The 10,293-nt window shown below is 49.2% G+C and overlaps 1 protein-coding gene across 1 annotated transcript; it reads right to left on the minus strand.

Annotated features, from left to right (window-relative positions):
- Window positions 1-1,564: 1,564 nt before the first annotated feature.
- LOC120980095 (uromodulin-like) lies at window positions 1,565-10,282 on the minus strand. The gene is made up of 10 exons (XM_040408966.1): window positions 10,237-10,282; window positions 4,263-4,341; window positions 4,125-4,174; window positions 3,926-4,064; window positions 3,113-3,309; window positions 2,665-2,840; window positions 2,333-2,575; window positions 2,107-2,263; window positions 1,920-2,034; window positions 1,565-1,713 (listed from the first exon to the last, which is right to left on the minus strand). The coding sequence occupies exons 2-10, from the start codon at window positions 4,339-4,341 to the stop codon at window positions 1,565-1,567; spliced, it is 1,305 nt and encodes a 434-aa protein (XP_040264900.1). The 5' UTR covers window positions 10,237-10,282.
- Between the last annotated feature and the right edge of the window lie 11 nt (window positions 10,283-10,293).

Raw genomic sequence — 10,293 nt, forward strand, 5'->3', positions numbered from 1 at the left:
CATGATAGTACAGCACTATCATATAATATACCGGTCACACCAGGATAGTACAGCACTATCATATAATATACCAGTCCCACCATGATAGTACAGCACTATAATATACCGGTCCCACCAGGACAGTACAGCACTATCATATAATATACCAGTCCCACCATGATAGTACAGCACTATCATATAATATACCGGTCCCACCGTGATAGTACAGCACTATCATATAATATACCGGTCACACCAGGATAGTACAGCACTATCATATAATATACCAGTCCCACCAGGATAGTACAGCACTACCATATAATATACCAGTCACTCCATGATAGTACAGCACTATCATATAATATACCGGTCCCACCAGGATAGTACAGCACTATCATATAATATACCGGTCACACCAGGATAGTACAGCACTATCATATAATATACCGGTCCCACCATGATAGTACAGCACTATCATATAATATACCGATCCCACCATGATAGTACAGCACTATCATATAATATACCAGTCCCACCAGGATAGTACAGCACTACCATATAATATACCAGTCACTCCATGATAGTACAGCACTATCATATAATATACCAGTCCCACCAGGATAGTACAGCACTACCATATAATATACCAGTCCCACCATGATAGTACAGCACTATCATATAATATACCAGTCCCACCAGGATAGTACAGCACTACCATATAATATACCAGTCCCACCATGATAGTACAGCACTATCATATAATATACCAGTCCCACCAGGATAGTACAGCACTATCATATAATATACCAGTCCCACCAGGATAGTACAGCACTATCATATAATATACCAGTCCCACCAGGATAGTACAGCACTACCATATAATATACCGGTCCCACCATGATAATACAGCACTATCATATAATATACCAGTCCCACCAGAATAGTACAGCACTATCATATAATATACCGGTCCCACCATGATAGTACAGCACTATCATATAATATACCGGTCCCACCATGATAGTACAGCACTATCATATAATATACCGGTCCCACCATGATAGTACAGCACTATCATATAATATACCGGTCCCACCAGGATAGTACAGCACTATCATATAATATACCGGTCCCACCAGGATAGTACAGCACTATCATATAATATACCGGTCCCACCGTGATAGTACAGCACTATCATATAATATACCGGTCCCACCATGATAGTACAGCACTATCATATAATATACCAGTCCCACCAGGATAGTACAGCACTACCATATAATATACCGGTCCCACCATGATAGTACAGCAGTATCATATAATATACCGGTCCCACCATGATAGTACAGCAGTATCATATAATATACCGGTCACACCAGGATAGTACAGCACTATCATATAATATACCGGTCACACAGAGATAATACAGCACTGTGCATTTCATCTACCAGTGGAGCCTATAGGGAGGCAGGCAGCACCTCAGGGGTTAATCTATACCCCCGCCTATGGCGTCTATCCTCTATATGGGATCCTCATAAGCAGCTGACACAAGAGCCGGACCGGTCGTGATCAGTTTAACCTTTATTTAGCGGCGTGACGTTACAGGAGCAGGACTGTTGCTGTATTTCCGTCTTTCAGTCATTTTCTTTAAAGCTTTTGCAAAAGCAACAGAACCGAGGAGGAGGAGAACGGTTCCTGCTGCAAAGGATCCTGGGAGGACGAGCGCACCGAGCCCTGCAGCAGAGAGGAGAAGTCAGGCGGTCATGCAAATATATGCAAATCAGCAGGGGTAAAGAGGAGGGGCCATGCAAGCACCGCCCGTAATGTGGTGGACCATACTGTGTGGACCAGTATGCCATATGGCGGACATGCCCATGGAGTGGCCAGGACGGAGGCTGCGCCCGCACTAGAGGGATCCCACCATTCAGGATATGACGTACCAGACTCTGGATCCTCCACGCTGCGCCTGACACTTTCTTCCAGCTGGATGGGGCCACAGGTCACCACCTTCCTGTACGGGTCACTCAGGTCTCGCTTCTGCCGTCCGGGCAATGGCTGCAGAGACACCAGAAATGAGTCCGCCGGTCATGGCTACTATGGCTGCCACTGGGCAGGGGTGACACTTACCTGCTGCTGGCAGAGCGTCTCATTGTACGGGCAGAGCCAGATGCGGCAGTGCAGGTAAACCTTCCTATAACGGATGAAGCGGAACATCTTCAGGGAGAAGCGGCTCAGGGAGCGGTTTCCCGAGGGAGTCATGTCCACCGTGGAGTCATTGGCCACCCTGCGGAGGAGACAGGTCAGAGAAGAAGCCACCGGACGCCCCACAGATGTCCCTGAAGGAGACACTCACCCATCTGTAATGAGGAGATGGCGGACAGCCCCCTCATGGGACTCCCACGGGGTAGCCCAACATTCCTCCAGCTTCAGGGTGAAGAAGGTCTCGGGGCCTGGACCCTGGATCTGCAGCTGGACATACATCCGCTGATTGAGGGGGATGACTGGGGAGCGATAGTACGGTATCGCGTACTCCGCCGTGGGGTACAGACTCATCGTGACATTAAACTTTCCTTCCCTCACCGTGAAAGTCACCAACCTGAAGATAAAGAAAAGAAGAAGCGGTCAGACAGGGCGACTCAGCAGATACTGGACACGGCCCCACCACACAGCGCGCCCGCTACTTACGCAGCAATTGTGAGCAAAGGAAACGGCAGGGACACAACCTGGTCATGGCGGTACACGCAGGAGAAGACAATCTGGAAGCCAGAGGACCTGGTTATCAGGGTGCTGGGGAGCTCTGCCCTCTCCTCCACTGTTCTTGCGCTCAGCTCATTGGAGAAGGTAAGATGGCTGCCATTCACCTGATGCAGGAGACACAGAACATGCACAGCCGTAAAGCAAGAGGTTCCTGCAGACTGGTCGGTGGTGGCACCTAGTGGCCAATATTGGAACTGCAACATGTCAGAACAAATTCTCAACCAGATGCCACCCAAGGTCAAAAACTGCGCCCCTCCTAACGGAACCCTAAGAACCTGACAAGTCACCCACTCCTCCCCCATCTGTTGGATGAAGCAGGCACCGACCTCTACAACCGCTTGGCAACTATTAAGGCACGGATGGAGGGACCCTTTACCTGGATGGTGGTGCCACACAGACTGTGGTTCTCATGGGTCAAGGTGATGGAGAAGTGCAACCCAGATGTGTTGAGCAGCTTACATTCCGGGTTAGATAAGTGCAGGACGGACAGGTTCATGGCCAGCTCATGGAGAACGCTCTTCAGGATCCCGATGGTCATCCTGTCAGAGTCACAGCTCAGCTGCAGCTGCAGGTCTGGAAGGAAAGACATGAAGAAGAGTGTCCTCAGAAAATGGCAGCCGCTTCGACCAGGATCTACACGACACAGATCCAAGGACTGGTAGACGTCTCCTAAATTTTCCTCGTCATCTACAAAAAAGACCCTGCAGTTTTGACTCTGACCCGGAGTCTCAGAATAGGCCAACACCTCCTGTTCTGGAGACCACCCCTCAGCAGTCACCTCATCATCACCACAGGCAGGATTAAAAAGACAAATAACATACGATTCACCATTCACAATAGGTGATAATCATAGTGCACCTTCTCCCTGCAGAGATCACAGAGCAGCTACACGGGGATCCTCCATGACCTCTGCTTCCTCTCCTTCTGACTGACCAAGGTCTGGATATTGACCGAAACGTCAGACAAAATGATCAGATTATATATAAAGAGAAACTCACCATGTAATCTGCAGGCAGCGTGTTATAGAGCAGGAGGAGCTGAGCAGATTATATATACAGAGAACCTGTCACCATGTAATCTGCAGGCAGTGTGTTATAGAGCAGAAGGAGCAGAGCAGATTATATATAAAGAGAACCCATGTTTAACTTGACAGGTTTCATATCATCCAGGTGATATATTGCCCCTCTACCTTGGCACGTGTCACCCATGAAGCCAGGTTCACATACACAGCGAGGTTCTCCTTGGAACATTTGGCATTGTCCTCCATTCTCACATACACTGGCACATGCACTCGGCTCAGCAGAGGATGCGGGCACTGTGCTCTGCTCGGCAGGGGATGCGGGCACTGTGCTCTGCTCGGCAGGGGATGCGGGCACTATGCTCCGCTCTTGGGGCCATGGGTCCTTGTAGAAGACGTGCACCATGGGAGTATTTGCTTCCGATTGGCAAAAAAAAAAATACATTAGTGGAGAAACTGAGCATGAATGGGTAGAGCTGCGGACAGCGGGTCCGAGTCCCACACTTACCATTGACCAGCTCTGCACTGATCACAGCCAGCAGCCCCAACACCGCGACGGACCACCAGCAAGGATTCAGAGGAATCATCTACACAACAGAGACAAGACAGTCAGTCCGGCAAGCAAATCTCCCTATACAGTGAAGCCTGATAGTTTGTGAACCCTTCAGAATTCGATATTTCTGCATACATTTTACCTAAAACTCCATCAGTCCTAAAAGTAGATAAAGAACCAAAAAAAAAAAAAAAAAAAGTCAGAAATATTACACATGGAGAAAAATTTGCCTTGGTATCAGTATGTGAAACCTCGCCGTCAGTATCTAGTGCGACGCCCTCGTTTTCGGCAGTTGTGGATTAGTCCTGGAGGAACAGCTTCAACTCTGCTATGTTGGTGGTTTCCTCCCATAAACGGCACTTCAGGTCCTTCCACCACATTCCTATTGGATTAAGGTCCGGCCTCGACCACTCCAGGACTTTACCTTTTCTTTTACTATTCTTTGGTAGAAGGACTTCCAAGCTCAGGGCTGTTCTCTTGCTGCACGACCCACGTACTCCGGAGATTCAGCTCATGGACAGAGGTCTTGACATTTTTCTATAGAATTTGATGGTATAATTCATAATTCATTTTTCCAATAGCATTCTGGCTTGTCCAGATGATCTTTACCAGTGGTGCCCAACCATTTTTCGTCTGAGGGCCGCACTAGACTTGGTATAAATTTTGCGGGCCGGAACCAGGTAGCTTTGCCAGAAAGAAATGCAAACACTGTGAGGGGGGCACATATCAGGGCATAACTACTGAGAGGAGGGCACATATCAGGGCATAACTACTGAGAGGAGGGCACATATCAGGGCATAACTACTGAGAGGAGGGCACATATCAGGGCATAACTACTGAGAGGAGGGCACATATCAGGGCATAACTACTGAGAGGAGGGCACATATCAGGGCATAACTACTGAGGGGGCACATATCTGGGCATAACTACTGAGGGGGCACATATCTGGGCATAACTACTGTGAGGGTGCACGTGTGAGCATTATGTCTGTGAAGAGGGCACATATCTTGGCATTATTACTGTGAGGGGGCATGTGATGTATACATGTGTGTAATGTATGTAATGATCACACACTGCACTACATACATTACACACATGTATACATCACATACTGCGCTGTCACCTTCTTCTGCAGGTCTACCTTGATGTCTGGTCTTCAGTCAGATCCTCCACCGCCATGCTCGCGCCGTGTGCCCGACACCACCAGGAGCTGGAACCTCCTCCTTTCATCTTCCGCCGGCTTCTCCTACAGCAGGGCGCTCTATCGCTCCAGTGCCCGCCCAATCTTACCAATCAGGGGCGTAGCTAGAAATGACTGGGCAACATAGCAAAAAAAAATTATGCCCCCCCCTCCCGGACCTCCCACCCAAACACCCCTCCAGGACCTCCCACCCCAACATTCCCACACCCCTCCCTAGATCCCCCCCTTCAGTGTCCTCCACAGATATTCCCCCCCCCCCCTTCAGTGTCCTCCACAGATATTCCCCCCCCCCACTGGCAGAGGCCAGGAAGAACCTGTGCGAGATTACGGCGCTTCTCTTCAATTTCACAGAGGCAAGTGCAGTGAATAAATTAGCTAGGAGGCGGCGCTGCCACTGCGCGGGCCGCATGACACGGCTTCCCGGGCCTCATTTGGCCCACGGGCCGTAGGTTGGGCATCACTGATCTTTACAAACTGCAGATGAGCAACAATGTTCTTCTCTGAGAGCAGCGGCTTCCTCCTTGCAGTCCTGCCATGCACACCATTGTAGTTCAGTGTCCTCCTGATGACGGACTCATGGACATCAATATTAGGTAATGGTTGAAAAGCCTTTAGTTGCTTAGAGATTACCTTGGGCTCCTTTGTGACTTCAAGGACTATTACGCGCCTTGCTCTTGGCATGATCTTTGTGGGTCGGGTAATATTAGTCTTGAATTTCCTCCATTTGTACACAATCTGACTGTGGATTGGTGGAGACCGGACCTTTTAGAGATGTTTTGTGACTTTCTCCAGCCTGATGAGCACCAACAATTCTTCTGAGGTCCACAGAAATCTCCTTTGTTCGTGCCAATGATAGACTTGACGTGTTGTGAAGCTCAGACTCTATACATAAAGTCGCCGCTAAAACCAAATTATCCCCCCCATCGATTGAAGACATCGTCACATCAGCCGCTGATCCTAAAGGTTACCATACCACGTACTATTGGAGCATTCTCCTCCAGCTATATTATTTGATGCTCATTTCTTTGCTTTGGTTCTTTATTTACTTTCAGGCCTTGTCGTGATACCCTGGTGATGGTTCATACGAGACACAGCCAGGAGGCCGCCAACACGTCAGCGGTGAACAATCACTACATATACAGGGCACTGCTCTCGGGTATCAGCCACATCAGGCCATAGGATTACTGTAATACACAGCACAATGATCAAACATGCACACATACATGAGAGAGATGCAATATACATAATGGGTGGGGTGTATATGAGGAGCAGGTGATGTATACAGTGTGTAGGGGGGGTGTATGGGGAAGCAGGGGTTGTATATCAGTGTGTAGGGGTGTATATCAGTAAGCAGGGGGTGTATATCAGTGTGTATATCAGTGTGTGGGGGTGTATATGAGGAAGCAGGGGGTGTATATCAGTGTGTGGGGGTGTATATGAGGAAGCAGGGGGTGTATATCAGTGTGTAGGGGTGTATATGAGGAAGCAGGGGGTGTATATCAGTGTGTACATGAGGAAGCAGGGGGTGTATATCAGTGTGTAGGGGTGTATATGAGGAAGCAGGGGGTGTATATCAGTGTGTATATGAGGAAGCAGGGGGTGTATATCAGTGTGTACATGAGGAAGCAGGGGGTGTATATCAGTGTGTACATGAGGAAGCAGGGGGTGTATATCAGTGTGTAGGGGTGTATATGAGGAAGCAGGGGGTGTATATCAGTGTGTGGGGGTGTATATGAGGAAGCAGGGGGTGTATATCAGTGTGTAGGGGTGTATATGAGGAAGCAGGGGGTGTATATCAGTGTGTACATGAGGAAGCAGGGGGTGTATATCAGTGTGTAGGGGTGTATATGAGGAAGCAGGGGGTGTATATCAGTGTGTATATGAGGAAGCAGGGGGTGTATATCAGTGTGTACATGAGGAAGCAGGGGGTGTATATCAGTGTGTAGGGGTGTATATCAGTGTGTGGGGGTGTATATGAGGAAGCAGGGGTGTATATCAGTGTGTAGGGGTGTATATGAGGAAGCAGGGGGTGTATATCAGTGTGTGGGGGTGTATATGAGGAAGCAGGGGGTGTATATCAGTGTGTAGGGGAGCATATGAGGAAGCAGGGGGTGTATATCAGTGTGTATATGAGGAAGCAGGGGGTGTATATCAGTGTGTATATGAGGAAGCAGGGGGTGTATATCAGTGTGTATATGAGGAAGCAGGGGGTGTATATCAGTGTGTACATGAGGAAGCAGGGGGTGTATATCAGTGTGTAGGGGTGTATATGAGGAAGCAGGGGGTGTATATCAGTGTGTGGGGGTGTATATGAGGAAGCAGGGGGTGTATATCAGTGTGTAGGGGAGCATATGAGGAAGCAGGGGGTGTATATCAGTGTGTACATGAGGAAGCAGGGGGTGTATATCAGTGTGTACATGAGGAAGCAGGGGGTGTATATCAGTGTGTAGGGGTGTATATGAGGAAGCGGGGGGTGTATATCAGTGTGTGGGGGTGTATATGAGGAAGCAGGGGGTGTATATCAGTGTGTAGGGGTGCATATGAGGAAGCAGGGGGTGTATATCAGTGTGTATATGAGGAAGCAGGGGGTGTATATCAGTGTGTATATGAGGAAGCAGGGGGTGTATATCAGTGTGTATATGAGGAAGCAGGGGGTGTATATCATTGTTCTTCAGCTTCAATCCTCAAGGTCCACCTGCCGGTCATATTTTAAAGGATTTCCTTAGTATTAGGAAGGTGATATAATTAGTGTCAACACATCAGGACTTACCACAGGGTATTCGTTCTGCAGGATACTCTTAACCGACAGGTGGGCCCTGAGGACTGGAGAAGAGGAACACTGATGTATACAGCGTGTAGGGGTGTATATGAGGAGCGGGTGGTGTATACAGCATGTAGGGGGGGTGCATATGAGGAGCAGGTGGTGTATACAGCGTGTAGGGGGTGTATATGAGGAGCAGGTGGTGTATACAGCGTGTAGGGGGTGTATATGAGGAGCAGGTGGTGTATACAGCATGTAGGGGGTGTATATGAGGAGCAGGTGGTGTATACAGCGTGTAGGGGGTGTATATGAGGAGCAGGTGGTGTATACAGCGTGTAGGGGGTGTATATGAGGAGCAGGTGGTGTATACAGCATGTAGGGGGTGTATATGAGGAGCAGGTGGTGTATACAGCATGTAGGTGGTGTATATGAGGAGCAGGTGGTGTATACAGTGTGTAGGGGGTGTATATGAGGAGCAGGTGGTGTATACAGTGTGTAGGGGGTGTATACAGTGTGTAGGGGGTGTATATGAGGAGCAGGTGGTGTATACAGTGTGTAGGGGGTGTATATGAGGAGCAGGTGGTGTATACAGTGTGTAGGTGCTGTATACAGTGTGTAGGGGGTGTATATGAGGAGCAGGTGGTGTATACAGCGTGTAGGGGGTGTATATGAGGAGCAGGTGGTGTATACAGCGTGTAGGGGGTGTATATGAGGAGCAGGTGGTGTATACAGTGTGTAGGGGGTGTATATGAGGAGCAGGTGGTGTATACAGCGTGTAGGGGGTGTATATGAGGAGCAGGTGGTGTATACAGTGTGTAGGGGGTGTATATGAGGAGCAGGTGGTGTATACAGCGTGTAGGGGGTGTATATGAGGAGCAGGTGGTGTATACAGCATGTAGGGGGTGTATATGAGGAGCAGGTGGTGTATACAGCATGTAGGGGGTGTATATGAGGAGCAGGTGGTGTATACAGTGTGTAGGGGGTGTATATGAGGAGCAGGTGGTGTATACAGCGTGTAGGGGGTGTATATGAGGAGCAGGTGGTGTATACAGTGTGTAGGGGGTGTATATGAGGAGCAGGTGGTGTATACAGCGTGTAGGGGGTGTATATGAGGAGCAGGTGGTGTATACAGTGTGTAGGGGGTGTATATGAGGAGCAGGTGGTGTATACAGTGTGTAGGGGGTGTATGAGGAGCAGGTGGTGTATACAGTGTGTAGGGGGTGTGTATATGAGGAGCAGGTGGTGTATACAGCATGTAGGGGGTGTATATGAGGAGCAGGTGGTGTATACAGTGTGTAGGGGGTGTATATGAGGAGCAGGTGGTGTATACAGCGTGTAGGGGGTGTATATGAGGAGCAGGTGGTGTATACAGTGTGTAGGGGGTGTATATGAGGAGCAGGTGGTGTATACAGCGTGTAGGGGGTGTATATGAGGAGCAGGTGGTGTATACAGTGTGTAGGGGGTGTATATGAGGAGCAGGTGGTGTATACAGTGTGTAGGGGGTGTATGAGGAGCAGGTGGTGTATACAGTGTGTAGGGGGTGTGTATATGAGGAGCAGGTGGTGTATACAGTGTGTAGGGGGGGTGTATGAGGAGCAGGTGGTGTATACAGCGTGTAGGGGGTGTATATGAGGAGCAGGTGGTGTATACAGTGTGTAGGGGGTGTATATGAGGAGCAGGTGGTGTATACAGTGTGTAGGGGGTGTGTATATGAGGAGCAGGTGGTGTATACAGTGTGTAGGGGGGGTGTATGAGGAGCAGGTGGTGTATACAGTGTGTAGGGGGTGTGTATATGAGGAGCAGGTGGTGTATACAGTGTGTAGGGGGTGTATACAGTGTGTAGGGGGTGTATATGAGGAGCAGGTGGTGTATACAGCGTGTAGGGGGTGTATATGAGGAGCAGGTGGTGTATACAGTGTGTAGGGGGTGTATATGAGGAGCAGGTGGTGTGTACCGCTATCAATCACCACGTGACGGTGACCCGGCTCCAACACGCCCCGCCCCGCTCCTCCTTCCTTTTATGG

The sequence above is a fragment of the Bufo bufo genome, chromosome 10 (genome assembly GCF_905171765.1).
Source record: "Bufo bufo chromosome 10, aBufBuf1.1, whole genome shotgun sequence".
Taxonomy (NCBI): domain Eukaryota; kingdom Metazoa; phylum Chordata; class Amphibia; order Anura; family Bufonidae; genus Bufo; species Bufo bufo.

Coding starts and splice junctions, on each gene's coding strand:
- LOC120980095 (XM_040408966.1), bottom strand. CDS start 4,341: ATGATTCCTCTGAATCCTTGCTGGTGGTCCGTCGCGGTGTTGGGGCTG. Junction 4,065..4,124: donor ACAAGGACCCATGGCCCCAA/GAGCGGAGCATA, acceptor GCATCCCCTGCC/GAGCAGAGCACAGTGCCCGC. Junction 2,576..2,664: donor CCTTTGCTCACAATTGCTGC/GTAAGTAGCGGG, acceptor CTTTATCTTCAG/GTTGGTGACTTTCACGGTGA.